Source organism: Pseudorca crassidens, chromosome 1 (genome assembly GCF_039906515.1).
Source record: "Pseudorca crassidens isolate mPseCra1 chromosome 1, mPseCra1.hap1, whole genome shotgun sequence".
NCBI classification, from domain to species: domain Eukaryota; kingdom Metazoa; phylum Chordata; class Mammalia; order Artiodactyla; family Delphinidae; genus Pseudorca; species Pseudorca crassidens.
In genome coordinates, this window is record NC_090296.1 from 45,794,432 (window position 1) to 45,812,546 (window position 18,115).

General features: G+C 34.2%; 1 protein-coding gene across 17 annotated transcripts in view; it reads right to left on the reverse strand.

The window, feature by feature from the left end:
* The window catches only part of KTN1 (kinectin 1), a 118,606-nt gene that overhangs the window by 15,583 nt on the left and 84,908 nt on the right, over positions 1 to 18,115 (reverse strand). For 10 of the 17 annotated variants that reach the window (XM_067734739.1, XM_067734761.1, XM_067734747.1 and 7 more), the window contains 10 exons: positions 17,358 to 17,395; positions 16,480 to 16,570; positions 16,335 to 16,403; positions 15,807 to 15,844; positions 14,369 to 14,459; positions 12,136 to 12,204; positions 11,021 to 11,058; positions 9,035 to 9,125; positions 6,710 to 6,796; positions 3,398 to 3,487 (listed from right to left, as the gene is read on the reverse strand). In XM_067734739.1, the coding sequence (XP_067590840.1) occupies positions 3,398 to 3,487; positions 6,710 to 6,796; positions 9,035 to 9,125; positions 11,021 to 11,058; positions 12,136 to 12,204; positions 14,369 to 14,459; positions 15,807 to 15,844; positions 16,335 to 16,403; positions 16,480 to 16,570; positions 17,358 to 17,395 (702 nt within the window). The remainder of the gene's footprint in view (positions 1 to 3,397; positions 3,488 to 6,709; positions 6,797 to 9,034; positions 9,126 to 11,020; positions 11,059 to 12,135; positions 12,205 to 14,368; positions 14,460 to 15,806; positions 15,845 to 16,334; positions 16,404 to 16,479; positions 16,571 to 17,357; positions 17,396 to 18,115) is intronic. The other 7 variants (XM_067734815.1, XM_067734769.1, XM_067734786.1 and 4 more) reach the window with 2 other exon arrangements.

The following is an 18,115-nucleotide window of genomic DNA, read 5'->3' on the forward strand; positions in this document are numbered from 1 at the left end:
TTAGAAGATTATAAAAGAAATCTATATAGACAAATACCATCCTTCTGGAAATTTCAAAGAAGAATAGAATTGTTATATAAGTTGTACGTGACCCAGCCTTGAAAATAAACACTAAAAATATGCCTATGTACTACCACAAAATCAAATTTAAATTTATTTACCCTGTCCTAGGATATGTGCAACTGAATTCTGGACATACAGGTAGAAGATCTGGGCTCAAACCAGCCTCTACCACTTACTAGTGCTAGGACTAATAGATTCAGTATTTAAGACAGAGAAAGCCTAGAATGAATAATTTTTCAAACTTTTTTTCAGGTGAACCAGTTCTCAAAAACTGAACTCATAAACTAAAAGTTCAATTGAGATACTGTAGTCAAAAGATTTCAGATTCTGTGAAGGTGCTCCAGGGATTGTGAAAATACTTCAAAATAAATATGTATTATGAAACATTTTTTAAATCATAATGAGAGATAAGAATACACAAACATTTGTGTGTTTAAAACCAACAAAAACTCTATTTGTACTGAAAGGTCAGCTGATGCAAACACAAGGCATTATTATAATTTTAGTCATTATTCCAAATTTCAGAATAAATTATTCTAGATTTTTGATGATTCTTGTCTGAATTTTAAACTCTGATAGAGAGTATTTGTTAGATACTTTAAAGCAAATTTCCTCTTATTCCTCTTTTAAGTCTTTGGTTTGGTTTAATTCAAGACAAAAAGAACACACATGAAATTTCTATTAATTGCTCTAATTAAAAGTTTTACTTATCTGGCCGAATCAGAATTCTCTATACTCTATCAAATAAAAAACAAAACTGGATGCTGAGATCTCCCTGTAGTACAATACCCCGTAGTACATTTTAGTCAAAAAGCCTCTCCATTTAAAAACAAAATTACATTCTCACATCATAAATCTGAATGATGACAAAATGATACTATTAAAATCCTACTTAGCTTCAAATACTGGGATTCAATATAAATTAAATTCAGATTTAGATGCTTAAAGTATGTAAGCCTCTCTTCAATCCAGGTCATATAGTTTAGATCAATCCTCTGCTGATTTTCTTAGCAAAAAAGCAATAGAAAACAGTTTAAAAAAATTACTTCACGTATAAAAGCCCTTTTATATCTACTGACTATATTAACAATATTAAATTTAATTATTATCTTAAGGTAAATAGTTTATTATCCATCATATCTCTAAAAATTTTAAATGCTAGACCCTAGGTAGCACACAAAAAGCTTAATATATTTCTTCAATACAGACTACACGCAGAAGTATTCAACTTTTAACAAGTGGATGAACAAAAGCCAAATATCATCATTCATGTCTTATGGTGATTTATAAATATTTATAGTGTCAAAAAGGTCTGGTGGTTGAAGGTGGGTAATATTGCTGTTAAGAATGAATGTTACATTAAAAAGAATTTTTAATTCTGGTGATCTTATACAATCTTTAAAGAAGAGAAACACAAATTATTAACTCTTTTGGCTCATAAAATACTGCCAAATAAATCCTGCAATTCTATTTCCACTAATAAAATATAAAGTAGGAATAAAGAAATAAAAACGGCTTATGGTCACAAAGGAAAAAATATGAAGTATATGAAGAGCAACCCTTTCTCCTAGGTTCAATGTAAGAACAGTACTAGAACTGACAATTTATTCATATTGCCCAGCACAGGTTATTTCATCAGCTCAACCCGTATCTACTAAGCTGATCAAACCTGAATATATCCTCAACAGTTACAACAGAAACAAAAGAATTTTTGCTTCTTGTGCAAGTTAGACGCAGACGATATGTAGATAAAACCGAAGAGAGCAAGCAGCTAACTCAGACTGCACAGAAAACAGGCCATGATGTCTACTTACATCACACCTGGCACCTACAGCCCTCTCCTTGAGCAATACCCTGATTCCAAGTTTGGGGCAGGAAGTGTACACAATAAATCAGGAACAACTTGTCACACCACAAAGCAAAGAAGCTACCAAAGTTTAGCAGTGCTGTGTCAAAAGGATTTGGTAGCCAGCCTAAATAAGCTCCAACGGGCCAAAGAAGCAAAAGCAGACATGATGGACCTCCTAATGGAAGTACACAACACTGGCCATGAAGTAGTCTTGCCTCTACCCATCCTAACCCTGAAGTGTTGAGCCTGAATCTAATCAGGCCTCCACTGACTACCAATTTATAGGATACACAAAGGACAGAGGAACATACTGACATTACTGGGATGCAGTCAGCTAAATCCAGACTGGGAAACTGCATACGAAACCACTACCTTAAAAAAAAAAAAAAGGGTGGGCGAGGGGGTGTGCTGACAAATAAAAGGGAACCCGTGGAATAAAGATGATCCAAAAGACGTCTTAAATCAATCACAGGTTGACCTTATTTGAGTCCTGACTAAAACAAACTACAATAAGTAGTTATTATTTCATTAAAATACATTATATGACAACTAAAAAATCCAAATATTGACTAGATGTATGACATAAAGAATTTTTTTAAAATATAATAGTATTTTCTTAAAGGAATCCTTATATTTTAGAAATATTTACAAATGAAATGCTCTGATGTTTGACTTCCTTCAAAATAACAGAGGAAGTACAGGGCTAGAAGTAAAACAAGACCGTGCATCAAGGCATGCGATATACTGGTAATGGCTGAAGTGAGATACTGGTTTACCTGGCTCATTACGCTCCTCTCTCTGCTTCTGACTATACATACATACAACTTCCCACTAAAAGAGAAAAGGACCTGTGCCACCATTTTAGTGCCCTCACGTATTCACTGTATTAATTCTCTGAACGGAGGGAACTTTTCTCTCCCATTTAAAACACATACAACCTCAAATAAAGCAAGTTGTTCTATATCATCTTTAAGACTTTTGCTTGAAGCAAGTTGTTCTATATCATCTTTAAGACTTTTGCTTGAAGAAGTTAACAGATGACCAAAATCTTAAGTTATGAAATAAAAATAGCCTGGTTCTTAGTATTAAATACATTTAAAAATAAAGCGTTCCTAAAACTAAGAAGGAATCACTTAAAATTAAGTTCTATTTTGAATAAAGCCATTAAGAACATTACTGATTTATTAACCACTATTGACTTAGGAAGAAATATTTCTTTCCCAATACGATGTTTATGATCCTCTAAATAATATGTCTCATATGCAAATTTTATAGATTACAACAAAGTATCAACTGAAAAAACATAAATGTCTTTGAACCAAGTTATTGATTTTAACTACTCAAAACACCCTAGGTTAAAAATGAGAAAGACTGAGGGATCAGTGCACCCTAAAACCAAGTGCAGAGTGCAAATGCTGCTTATTCACAACTTCCTTGAATAATGATAAAGACGTCATATTTTAAAAAATAATAAATTAATCTTACCAAATTAGAAGGTACAGACACCTTTGGAAATAATTTTTTGAGAACTTCTTTAGCTTCTAACTCAACAGCTTCCACATGCTGTTGTCTTTCCTAAAGCAGAAGAAGAACCAAATCAAACTTACAAGATTACAGAATTAAAAAAAAAAAACCTACAGTCTTTTAAGCTCTAAGGGAAGAAAAAGACTTAATATTTTAAAAATTCTTATTATTACTGACAAATGTTCAAATTTCCCATTCTGAAATATCAAAATGCTTACATAAGAAAAAATCTGCAAAATCACCCTAAGTAACAATGTCTTATATTAATCAAACTAAGGCAATATCTGACAATATGGACATTTTCCTTGCCATCAAGTGATACCCCTCCAGGAACAATTCAAAAAACAAACAAAAACACAAAAAATAATTCCTACAGCTAAAACAAACTGCATGCAAAAAATATGCATCTGGGTGACATAACTGAGGCTTATTAGGCTGGTAAATCTCTTTCCAAAAAATGCATCACTGATGGACCATGGAATTAAAATGGCAACTTTGATACTTCCAGTTTCAAGGTCAGGTGAAGCTATTTAAGCTAAACAAAGGAGGGGGAAAAGGAACCACCAAAATTTGACAGGTGTACATATGGGAAAAAGAGAAAGAGGAAAAACTGATGGTGCACTACTTCACCAATGCCGTCAAGAAGACTAACTCTGGCATGTGTGTATGGACTCTGTCAGCTGTTAAATTTAAAGATAAGTATCACAAATGCATGTCTAGATTTGGTGATTTTAAATCCAAGTCTAATGGGTATCAATTATTAACTCAAAAGCATTGTTTGTCAAAATTAGGGTAATGACTTGATCACACGAAAAAATAAAAATCGAATATTCAAACTATCTCTACAAGATTAAAAAACAAAAAAAGACATATATAAAAATGCACATCTAAACCAAGCCAAGAAAATCATCTCAAAACACTGGTGAAGTTCAACAGGTGACAAGAAGGCAAGCAAGCTAGCAAGATCTCAACCCTATCTTCCCCCACCATTTAAATCAATCTTTCAAATCTATTATGGATTTAAGATGCACACACTTCAATTTAAGAAAATCTAATAACATGAAAATCTAAAGTTACACAATAAGAAGCTAGAGATTAATCATATTCTGTACACACAAAAAGCTGTTACTTTATTCGGATTAATGGCAGGATTTTAAAAATGGATGTTTTAATGGAGTATTTTCAATAACTCAGTAAAGTCCACTATTTTTCAGGGATACATCCACCTAACTGCATAAAATAAGGTACACTCATTTAAGGAAAATGATTAACTGCTAATTCAGAAACAATGAAGAGATCATTTTTATCATCTGACCATAGAAGTGGTAGAGCAATCTCTAAAGAAGATCAGGAAAAGAGACACTGTGGAACAGAAACTTTTTTGAAAATTCCCCAAGAGAAAAAGAATCTAACTAAAGGAAATAGGTGTCTAACTTGTAACTAAGAAGCACAAGGATGTACTAGCAATTTTAGGTAAAACGTTTTCATTTGACATAGTAGTTTGGTTGTGGATAGCAATTTCTATTCCACTTTAATACTGAAAACTGCATTATTATAATTTCCTTACTATCTTTACCTAAATGTAACATGTGTGAAGTACCTTTCATGTGAACCTGTCATTAATAGTAGGTCCTCAAGAACATTTACTCCTTACAGCACAACCTGTAGTCAGGGGTCAATCAACATCATTTTATACCTATGCTATCTGAGGACTGTCTAAATTCCATTAAAATAGAGAAGGAGTATAAAGTCTATGCTCTGTAGATCATCAGCCATGCGAGAAGCCATCATGCACTTGGTGATTAGTTCTGAAATATATATAAATTCTTAAATTCACCACCAAACACATGATGAAACAAATTCTAGCTTTCTTTTGGCATCATAATATGCAAGAATGCCTATGACAGGTGGCACATAACTTCTTGTAGGAATGGCATATTAAGAGTTTAGCACTTTCTAGATAACCAGCCTCATTAACAAAATAAGGCTAAAAGGTAGCTCTTAACAGTGAAAAACAAAGTTACAGAAACAATCAGAAACTATACAGAACCCCCACTGCTAACAGGGCTGACTGCAACCACTGACAATAAAATAATAACGTCCTACCTGGCCTAGATTTTTCTACTCTCTGGTTTAGATTTCTCTGGTTCCAATATCTGCCAATATCTCAAATTAAGGTTTTAGTGAAAATTAGGGCCTGATGAATAAGTATATAAGTAAATACAAATCCATTTACACTAAAGGAAATATAACTACAAACATGACTGATAAAAAAATTTATTAAAATTCTATTCTGCTTAAAAAAAAGTCCTTCAAATGTCACTAAGACTTACATTTAAAATTCAGCATATTACCTTAGCACACAAAATACTTACAGAATGCTGAATTGAATAACATAATGAACTTTAATTAACCCATATATGAAATTCAATAATTCTGTTCCACATTTATTCTTGGTAGGAATTTTCAAAGTGCTTGACTGAACTGGCACATTTATTTCTCTCAATCTTTAAAAACAGCTTCTCGATTACAATTCATTAGAAATCTTTAAATCCATGGAACAACTTGAACTCAGGGACAATACCTTTAATCGTCTTTAAGACAGAAGGGGATATATGTTTCAGGAGCACTTTACATACTCTGGTCAAGAGGATTATCCCTTACATTAATATTCCATACTAAACATAAAATGTGCATCATTACTGCCCAGATACTTCAAAACCTAAAGTTTAATTTTAATTCCATCTCTTCTAAGGAAGCACCCCCAATAACACACCCAGAATTGATCCCGTCCTTGTACTTCTGAAGATTTTTACCATTTTCCACCTTGTCTGAGTCATCTTGGAGTGCCTCAAAGAACCTAGGAGAGTCCACTGTGCATCACAGGTGCATTCTAGGTAGTCAAATGTGCTTGTTAATTCAGTTAGATTTTTTTTGGCTCAGGGTTTTCACCAAGTTGTCTTAATCAACCCAAGAGGTACACTCTGTCTAAGAAGAGCTTACATGGGTAGCATAGGCTTCCAGAGACTCATCAGCTTAAAGCAGTAATCACCAAAGCTCAAACAATCAAGTAATCACAACAAAACAGCATGCCCAAAATTAAAGCTTCAAGGAGTAGATGAAAAAAAGCAGAGATGACAGAGGTGATAAATGTGGATGATAAGGAGATTTTATATTCAAATTGCAGTAAAATTAAATGCTTTAGTCTGATTTTAAGACAAGCTGCAGATTTTCTCTGTTCAGTGGATTGTTTCTAGGAGTTAGCATTACAACCTTGGAAGTCTTGTTCACTTTGTCCTGCAGCATTTTTTCAGTTGATGCCAATGCTTCCATTGCTTCCCAGTTTTTCTCCCGAAGGTCCTAATCATTTTTAGAAAGAATGATTTCAGTTTATCCATTATTGAAAGATTTTTGCTTTTTGCTTCATCAGTATTTTGCACTGCATTTAACTGCTGCTTACTGCAAAATTATTTCAATGGGAAAATATGTATATTAGCAAAAAAATAAAAAGCAATGTTTAGAAGTTTGAATGAGAAAATAAAGATGCCCACTTCCCATGTTTTAGTATACACACCAAATATGCCAGCTTTAAAGTAATTACTATGCACATATAACAAGGAAGAAAAAGCATTCAAAAGTAAACACAGAAACCAAGATTACAAATATAATTTCAGGTACATAGAATATTAGAGGATTAAGGACAGAACAAATACACAAGTATTACAAAAAGCTTTATGTGTGATTTTTAAACAGGACCCAGTATCACTCATGGGACTTTCCACTGCAGCATAACATTTTTTTCTCTAAATATGTTTTATTGATTTAACACATTTCAAGTCTACCTAGGAATGACATAGGAATTCACTGTATTTCCCTATCTTTCTTGGCATGGTCAAATGTGCATACCAAAAAGCAACCTGACAGGAACTGTACGAGCTACTTGATCAAGGCAAACGAGGAGGCTAGAAAGAGAAACAGAGGCCCTTGGAAACTGAGTTCTGAAAGATCTATTTCAACAGCATTTCATTAGCAAATACTAATAAGGACAATCTGCTATATTTCAGCCTTTCTTCAGATTTAGAAATCTAAACAGATTAAAAACAAAAACTAAAAAGCCAATAATCACCATCTATTGAATGCTTACTTATGTGCCCAACACTGTACTTGGCATGTCACAAAAATTTTCATTAATCCTCATAACAACCCTAAGAGGTATTTATTCCCATTTTATAGATGGCAAAACCACAGCTCAGGTAGGTTAATAAATGTGACCAAGTGTACACAGCAAATGAGGGGGCAGAACTAGAATGGACTGACGTTGCAGTCTGCTGGCCTCCAGTGTCCTGGCTCTTTTCACACACTTCAGTGCCTCCAGCACTGCTGCTGCTGAGGCATTAGACTGGCATTACCATACCTTCCTTATCTCAGAATCCCGATAATAAAACACAGTTAAGATGGTAACAGTAATACTGGCAAATTGAGCTTAGGTTTTCTGGCCAAGCAATGCTATTAGTAATGTTACACAAACACACAAAGGGCAATTCACATACCTAATTTTGACAAACTCAGAGGAGCAGGAACATGTCAACTTGTTAAATTAACAAATTAACGCAAACTTTGAAAAATTAGCTTTCATTAGAAAATACCCGCTTAGATTTCAATAACATTTCTGACCTTACTCAAGTCTTAACAATGATACTTTTGTGTGCAAAAATTCCTCGTCTAACAAGAACGCTTGCATTCTACTTAAAGGTGTCATCCTCTGGTCAGAGAGAATTTAAGAAACTCATCTAAATTTACTACTTGTCAATATTTCACTATCCCTTCCATTCTAACCTAAATGTATTCAGGTTTTGAGCCCTCTAATATGCTTAATTACCAAAATTTGAAACGCCTCTCAATTTAAAAAGGGAGGTGGCAGAAGACTTTGAAAGACATTTAATTATTGAAAATACTAGGTTTGAATACTGGCATTATTTTCAGTTTACAAAAAGGCTAGCCCAATCAAAATAAGAATAAAAACCTTTAATTTTAAGATACTGAGCTGAAAGAATAATTTTTCCAGATAAAAGTTTAACAGATGGGCTTCCCTGGTGGCGCAGTGGTTGAGAGTCCACCTGCCGATGCAGGGGACACGGGTTCACGCCCCGGTCCGGGAAGATCCCACATGCCGCGGAGCGGCTGGGCCCGTGAGCCATGGCCGCTGAGCCTGCGCGTCCGGAGCCTGTGCTCCGCAACGGGAGAGGCCACAACAGTGAGAGGCCCGCGTACCACAAAAAAAAACAAAAAAAAAAAAGTTTAACAGAAAGTCAACTATAGTTTTAAAAAAAAAAATCTGTAGCTGTAATAATTGTAATGTCAACATTTAAAATGATATTCAGACATGTACAAAATGGACTTTTCATTTATTCATTAAAAAATCCACTCTCTAATAAAGTGGTTTCCCCAATAATCCTCTCATAAAACCTACACACAAAACAGTACTTTCCTACAAAGATTAAGAAATCTAAAGTAAAAGTTGATTAAAAAATTCTTAACCATGATATTTCAGTGAAATAATAATAATAAAAAGCTTTATTCTGATACAAATTTGCTTACATTGTTTTTCTTCCTCTGGTGTTCAACAGCATCCTTCAAAGAAGCTAACTCATTCTGGAGACCAGTTATTTCTTTCTCTCTTTCTGAAATTCTAAACCAGAACATGAATATATATAACAATATTTTAGGTAAACAGTGAACATATTATTTGTTACTACAATAAAAACAGCAAGTAGATGATGCTTTGAAAAATGCATTAACCTAACAGGCAAACTCTTTAAGCTTAACCAGTTACCACAGAAAGCCTATCCATGAATTCCTATTTTCAGAAATAACCTTTCAAATAAATTTTTACAATATGATATACTGACATTTATGCTAAAGAGAAATCATCCCCTAAGAAACAGTTCATGAATACATGAACAGCTGTAGTTGTAGTCACTTCTATTTTTATCTAGGGCAGTGAAGTAGCTATTTTCAGAGGAGTAAAAACTGATGTAGACACATTGCCTTAAATATTTTTTTTCCCCAGAAGGTAATGAAATCAATTATGACTTTAAGTGGCTAACCCACAATAAAAGCATAATATTAACGTGAGGTAGGTGTTCTCTTTTCATTTTCAAAACAGGCTTGGGGGCTTCCCTAGTGGCGCAGTGGTTGAGAGTCCGCCTGCCGATGCAGGGGACACGGGTTCGTGCCCCGGTCCGGGAAGATCCCACATGCCGCGGAGCGGCTGGGCCCGTGAGCCATGGCTGCTGAGCCTGCACGTCCGGAGCCTGTGCTCTGCAGCGGGAGAGGCCCACGTACCATTAAAAAAAAAAGAACAGTCTTGGGATTCATGTTTTTCTGGTTCTATCAAATAAGTTAGTTACTTCCCAGAAATGCAGAAAGAAATGGCAAAGAGTCACAATTTGATTCTGTAATAGCTGAGAGGAGGCTTGGGGAGAAAATTAAAGTACAAATCGCTCTTCCCTAAGAATAAAGCTCGATATAAGGGGTTGGCAATCTAGGGTTCAGGGCATGACCCACAGTCTGATTTTGTATGGCCCTTGAGCCAAGAGCTGATTTTATGTTTTTAAACAACTGTAGGGAAAAAAGGAAAAGAAGAATATGAAACTACGTGGCCCATAGAGCCTAAAATATTCACTGTCAGGCCATTTATAAAAAAAAGTTTGCTGACCCTTGCTCTATACAGTCAAACTCAAGACTCAATTTAATAGTAAATAATTCTAAACTAGTAAACTACCAACTGTGTAAACAAGTCAAGATGGAAGAACACACAGATATATCACTGAATGTACTTCATGTGGTTGACATTTAACATGCTGAAACATACCAACTTACCCGAAATGACCTTAAAAGCAGCCTCTTAGAGAAAAATACAGACCCACAATAAAAATGTTTCAGTTAAAAAAAAAAAACTACTTAAAAGAGAGTAACCACAAAGATTACAAGATTTACTTTTTTAATGCAGAAGCTAAACCAAAATGTGCACCATTCAATTCCACAAAGATATCAGGAGGATAATTGAGATAATTTAAGGTAAATCAGTAAAGCCTTCAAAATATAGTTAAATGTGATTAGGTATTTTCTGAATGCCTGAAAAACCAGTTATCACCCTCAACAAAATGTTCAAAAAGGGCCTCCCTGGTGGCGCAGTGGTTGAGAGTCCGCCTGCCGATGCAGGAGACACGGGTTCATGCCCCGTTCCAGGAGGATCCCACATGCCGCAGAGCGGCTGGGCCCGTGAGCCATGGCCACTGAGCCTGCGCTCCGCAACGGGAGAGGCCCGCGTAACGCAAAAAAATAAAAATAAAAAAGAAAAAGAAAAAAAAAGGTTCAAAGAAATCCAAATATCATAAAAGGTACATTTAGCTCAGCCAAAGGCACAGCTAAAGCTCTAATGACCTACAGTCCAAGAAATCCAAATAGAACTGTAAAAATTAGGGGAGCATTTGCAGTTACATCAAATTGCTTATCTGAGAACTGTTTAGTAAATAAAAACAGTTGCCACGTCCCAAATTGTGAATAAGAATTATTACTTACACTTTTAATAGTTCTTCATGAGGGGGAAAAGAAGATGCCTATTAAAACAGTTAAATGTTATTTTCAAACACAGCTTTCTAGAGGACTTCAAAAAAATTAAATCTGTTCTCAGACTAAAACTGAGACAACACCAAAGGTAAAAATATCATATATTCTATATGCCATCAAAAAGTAATTTTAATAAAAACATGTACACATTTATACAATGTACTGAGTGCTAAATCAAATCTTCATTGTCACTATATTCTTAAACTCTTCATTTAACAAACATTTATAAATTTCCTATCATGTGCAAAGCACTGAGTTAATACCTTAAATTTTCATAATGCATAATTCATATTTGACTACACTAAGCTTCCAAAAGTCAAAAAAATACCATTAATGAAGGAAAAGTATGGAAAAGTTAGTTAACTTGCATGTAACAAAAATTTAATTTTACATAATACATAAAGGTACATAGCCCTTCACATATGTTATTTATTCCTGATGACTACAATCTCCCAAACGAAACTACTATAAGCTTCTTGTCGACAAGGACTCTAATTCTTTTGTCCTTCAAAATACTTTCGAGTTTATCCATATACATTCATAATATAAATTAATTTAAAGAATATTTTGGTTAACATTATTTTTTTTAAAAATCACACATTTTATTTTTACCAAGCAGAATTATACTCTGAGAAAGTATTTTAAATGGTGGTAAACTATTACTTATAATATTACACATTTCTTAGTTTCTCTCCAATTATAGATGTTTTGTTTGCGGAAAGGGGAAGTAGGGTATACACATGTTTTTAAGCTGACCTCTACATGATTTTATCTGACTTGCTAAGAAAGGCATTCTAAAGGATCTGAAAACATACACACACAGATACATAACAGAGCTGGAATACAGATAGTAATGTTATTTGTGTATACTTTATAAATTATAGATTATCTTATCTTGGCTATAGCATAGCAAACTGCTTTGTTTTTTAGGAAATTTGATAAACACTTATAAATAAAACAACACATACTTTATTCTCAATGAAAAGGCAAAATGGTAATACTTATGGTCATGAGTCATAAAATTTTTTACCACATAAATAAAAGGCAAGGCATCTAACAGTACCTACCTGTTGGTAGTTCTGCTGCTTAAGCTCCTCAATTTGTGATTTAAACAATTTGTTTTCATCTTGTGCTTCCTATTTAAACAAAAATTAAACATGAACACATGGACAGAGCTTTTATTTTCCATATAAGCTTTAAAACGTATCATACAGGCAAATTCTACAATAGTAACAATTTTTAAAGGGTGTAATAAGCCCTATATTAAAATACATTATAATTGAGAGTCGATTATAAAATACATTATAATTGAGAGTCGATTATAAAATACATTATAATTGAGAGTCAAGAGAGTCCCCTGCCGATGCAGGGGACACGGGTTCGTGCCCCGGTCCGGGAGGATCCCTCATGCCGTGGAGCGGCTGGGCCTGCGGGCCATGGCCGCTGACCCTGCGTGACCGGAGCTTGTGCTCTGCGATGGGAGAGGCTACAGCAGAGAGGGGTCCGCGTACCGCAAAAAAAAAAAATTATAAAATTAGAATAATTCAATTATTCAGTACTAGCCTGGGAGTGGGTATGTCTCAATGGAAGAAAACAGGATCCAGAAACAGACCCAAACACATGTCAGAATTTAATACAGGGTGACACCTCAGATCAGTAGGGCAAGTCCTACTGGTATTTTGGGCCGTATTTTCTTTATTATGGGGGCTGCCCACATACTGTAAGATGTTCAGCAGCATCCACAGCCTCCATTTACTGGATGCAGTAGCACCCCTCCGCCAGCTGTGATAACCAAAAATGTCTCCAAATATTGCTAAATGTTCCAGGCAGGGGACAGAGCCACTGCAGTCAAGTAATAATCGATTATTTAATAATGTGGCTAGTCTTTTATTTTTTTTAAGGTTGAAATGCTATTCTTATAACTTACTCCAATAAATTACATGTGAATAAAACATCTAAGCAAAAAAAAATAAATTATAAACATAGTATTAGAAGAAAACACGTGAAAACATTTTTATGATCATAGAGTCAGAGATAACTTTCATTTCAAGACTTCAAATTCAGCAAACTACTTAACATTTCAGTACATAAAAATTTCCAAAGCCGGGGGGCGGGGGGGGGGGGGGGGGGCAGGAATTAAGTCGAAAGAAAAACTAAAATAAATCACCTCACATGACAAGAAGGCTAACTTCCCTTACTATGTTAAAAGGATCTTATAAATTAGTAAGAAAAAGTCAACCCAGAGGGGAAAATGTAGGAAAAATTACAGGCCAATTCATATACAAATGATGAGTGCTTAACTTCTCTATCAAATGCAAATTACAATAATCTGACCATCTTTCAAGCATAATATCAAATGTTTTCATCTTCATCAGTGTTGAAGAGGATGAAAAGGAAATGGCTCTCTGTTGGAGAGTGTAATTTAGTTGTTGTAGTCTGGTTGTTTAATTTAGTGCAATTTAGTTTAGTTGTAATTTAGTCTGTTGGAGAGTATAAATTAGTAAAAACACTTTGGAGGACAATTTAGCATTATATGACAAAATTTAAAATGAACCTACTTGGGAAGGAAAGGGAATGTGACAGAACCAACCCTTGGAGCATGAAATGTGAGCACAAGTATCTGAGACAGTGCAGACATCTAAAATTTCCTATTACTTCAAAACAATGTTTTGTAAGGACTTTCAATACTAACTACATGAAGATGAAGAGATACTATTTTCTATTTTAACTATCACTTTCAAGAAGGAAAAAACCCCTCTGCATAAAATCCAAAATCTCACTTGTAGGAATTATAAATACAGATATAGTATAGTAGCATAAGTATTGAAAATGTGTGTGTAAGGATATTCACCATAGAACTGTTGTAACAGGAAACACAACTCTAAATAATATAAGTATCCATAAACCAGGACTGGTTGTATAAATGATAATACAATCATACAAAAGAATACCATGAAGCCATTCAACGTTAAAGATAAAAATGTGCTTATGTGGAAGGACCTCAAAAACATTATTAATTGGGTGGGGGGAGCAAAATACAAAATTGTGTATGATTAAATACAATATGTTTAAAAACTATTAAGTACACACACACACACACACACACACATTTTATGCATGGGCGCTTGCTCAAAAGATATATAAATAATTGATAGTAGTTATCTCTGAGGAATGAGACCCAGTATCTGGGTAGGAGGGAATGTCATTTTGCATTCAATTTTCTTTTGCAGTAGTTAAAATTGTTTTCAAACATGCAAAGACAGTAACTCACATGATAATTTTAAGTATAAACATATTTACCTGTAACAGCTTTGTTTTTCTAGAAAGATCACTCTCCCTTTCTTTTAGCACAGTTTCTAATCTCTTCATTTCATTTTCCTTTTCTTTCAACCTAGAATTTTTACAAAGACGTTATATTTAGTTAGGTGAATCGGTGGAGCACAGGAGAATTTTAGGACAGTAAAACTTTTTTTTATAATACTGTAATGATGGATACATGTCATCATACATTGGTCAAAAACCCCTAGAATGTACAAAAGGCGTGAACACTAATGGATACTATGGACTTTAGTTAATAGCAATATATTGATTTGCTTCATCAGTTGTAACAAATTACCACGCAAATGCAAGATGTAAATAAGAAGAAAAATGGGGAAGGAGGGTATATAGAAATTCTCTGTACTGCTCTCTCAATTTTTTCTGTAAAACTAAAAAAGCCCCCCCAAATATTATATTAATTTTCTTTAATGTGAGGTAGAAATAAATCTAAAATCATACTTTAATGATCTATATACCTACTACAAATAGGCCTCAAACGTCTCTAAGCTTTCTATTAGCAAATGATAGAAAAGCACCTTGACAGTTATATAATGCCCATAAGATAAACAGTTAGTTGTACATATGAGCAATCTTAGTGCCAATAAAGACATCTCCTTTTTCTCCATAAAGATAATGACCTAATAAATATCTTCAATATCTTACTTTTTTAAAGATACAGTTTCAAAGGGTCACTTCTTAAACATCAATAAAGACTGATGAGATTACATCAAAGGAAAAATCTCTTAAAAGTAATTGATAGAAGGCCAAAACTATGAAGTACAGATACCTTTCTTACCACTGTAGACTGATTTAGTTTAAGAAAACAGACTTCATGGGATAAAAACTGTCTAGGATAACATCTATTAAGACTGATACCTCCTATGCTCATCAGATTCAGTATTTTTACTAATCGGCACAGCATTAACTGATACAACAACAGATACTATTTTCCCCCAAAGGCAAGTTACTTTTATAGAAAGATTCAATATTCATTATCAAGATTATGGCTAAGATTATCTTCTGGTTAATTCAGAGATGTTATTCTTTCAAATACTAAAAATGATTTTGATTTGAAATAAATTTAACCTCTCTTTATAATAATTACATACTTCATTTAGAAAGAGAGAGAGAGAGAGAGAGAAAACGTAAATAAAACCAACCAGTCTATATTAGCAGAAAGAGCATCTCAGAAAATGCACTTGAAGGATTTGGAAAAGATACAGTCTCCAGGTATCAGAAAGCATTTGAAAGGCCTCTGTTTTATTATACCAAACAGAGATTTAACTTATTTGCCCCTGGACTATAATTCCTACTTAACAAGAAAGTTAATAACTTAGAAGAAACTCATCATAATATTCAAGGACAGTCTAGAAAATATTGAGAAGTTCCTCTTTAAAATGCTGGCTAAAAGTATACTTACACAATCTCAAGTTCTTCAAATCGTGAGGCAGAATATGCCTAAGAAACAGATTCACATTTTTAATTATAACATTATAATTAATTATAACATGATTAAGATCAGGTTCTACAATATATTATCTATAGAATCACTCACCAGTAAAATAAAAACACAATTATATGTGGTAAATTTAAGATTGGGCCATTCATAAAACAAAGAATGGATTTTCTTTATTTAACTTAATTGTTAATATCCATTTGTTAAAGGATTACAGATTACTACACCAATTAAACACAGACTTAAAAATGAGAATAAGAGTCCATCTGAAAAAGTAAGGAGAGGAAATTCTTTCAGACTTAGGTTGACAAATGAGGCAGTAGTAGACTTGACAGGGATAAAAGTTATTTTATCAACAACAAAACAACGATACAACAGTAATTTTTATGGCAAAAAACTCAGAGAACATATTAACTTCTTTGCTTCCTAGTACAGTAAAATAAAGCTTCCTCATGTTTTATAAAATATGCTGGTAATCTGTTTATACTATACCTCTCGCAAGTTATGTTGTGCTACCTCCTGAACGTGAGCTTTCAAAGATTCATTTTCTTCTTGAAGATCCTGAAGAAGAATAAGTCTAAATAAAAGTGATATTCAAGTATAAAAAAGGTGTTTACTATTGTTTTTAACTTCTCACCTGTAACCATTTCCCTTTATTGGCTAGGTCTTTCTCCTTCTCTTCTAAAACAGTCTTCATGGTATTCATCTGTTCCTCCTTTCCTTTTAATCTAACAATAAGTTAAGAACTATCAGTGAAAATGTTACATGACTAAACAAAGTAAAAATACTGGAAACTGGAAAAGCGTATTTTAGGTTGTACTCATAACCCGAACTGATTAAATAAACTAAAAAATAAATATTTCAAGTATAAAGGCATATAAGATTTTGGAGATATCAAATTAAGCAGTAGCTCTACTCCCACCCCTTAACACCCTGTTTAAGTCAATACCAGCAAATTTAGCTTATCACAGCTAGTTTGGGTATGAAATATATAACCAGTTTCACAGTGGCTATTAAAATGGGCAAAGAGCAACACTGTCAGTTGAAGGTCACATTCAGATTATAAAGCAGAAAAATAAGACTTCCACTCTATCCCCATTCCCATCAAAAAACCTATAGGTTAAATCCTAATGAAAAATTTAAGACTTTGAGGCCTTTGTGAGATATAATTTGATGGGTTTTTTTGTTTGTTTGTTTGTTTGTTTTGAGGTATGTGGGCCTCTCACTGTTGTGGCCTCTCCCGTTGCGGAGCAACAGGCTCCGGACGCGCAGGCTCAGCGGCCACGGCTCACGGGCCTAGCCGCTCCGCGGCATGTGGGATCTTCCCGGACTGGGGCGTGAACCCGTGTCCCCTGCATCGGCAGGCGGACTCTCAACCACTGTGCCACCAGGGAAGCCCGATGTTCTTTAAAATATTACTTGAAATCAAATAAAAAGGAGCTACAATTTTCATTATAATTATGTTTAACTTGTGGAAGAGAGATATTAAAGGGAAATGAGGCAAATGGTACTTACAAGTTCTGAAGTTCTTGAACTTGAGAAGTGATAGATAACTAAAATATAAAGAAAGAAGCAGAAAAAAAGCAATTCATAATCCTTTCAGTTTACCTTAATAGGCTTTATGGTAAACCTTAAAATGTGCACACTTCAAATTACAAAGACCTAGCCAAAACAGAGATGACTTGATTTCACCTTCTCGACTCCAATGACAGTAAGAGTAATAAATTAAAAACGGGGGGGGGGGGGGGGGGGTAGAAGAGACAAGGAATATGGTTATGAATAAGTCTAAACAATGTGATACTTTTTTAAATTGTGAAAATTAGAATATTAACTGTCCACATACCTCCCTATCTTGTCAAAGCGCTTTTTCTTCCCACTCTTCAAGGCCAACTACTCAACAGTACTCTATATTGTCCTTTAATCTCCTCTTCTTACCATACACAGTTCAATAGTACCTTTCATTCCCCACTGCCTTCTCACAGTCCCTTCAGATCTTGGCTTAGATGTCAGTTCCTCAGAAGGAGACCTTCCTGAACTCTCAGTCTACATTAGGAATTTAATCTTTTCCTCATACCCTATTTCATTCAACACATTATCTCCAACCACTAACATAGTACTTTGATAAGCAGGAGGAACTGAATAAATATTGAATGAATCTGTTGGTTGGATGAATGAATGAATCATCTCTTCCATGCAATCTCACCACTTTTTTCAATCAAACCTTATCAGATTATATTCACCAAAACCACCCATCTATTTCCAGTAACCACATC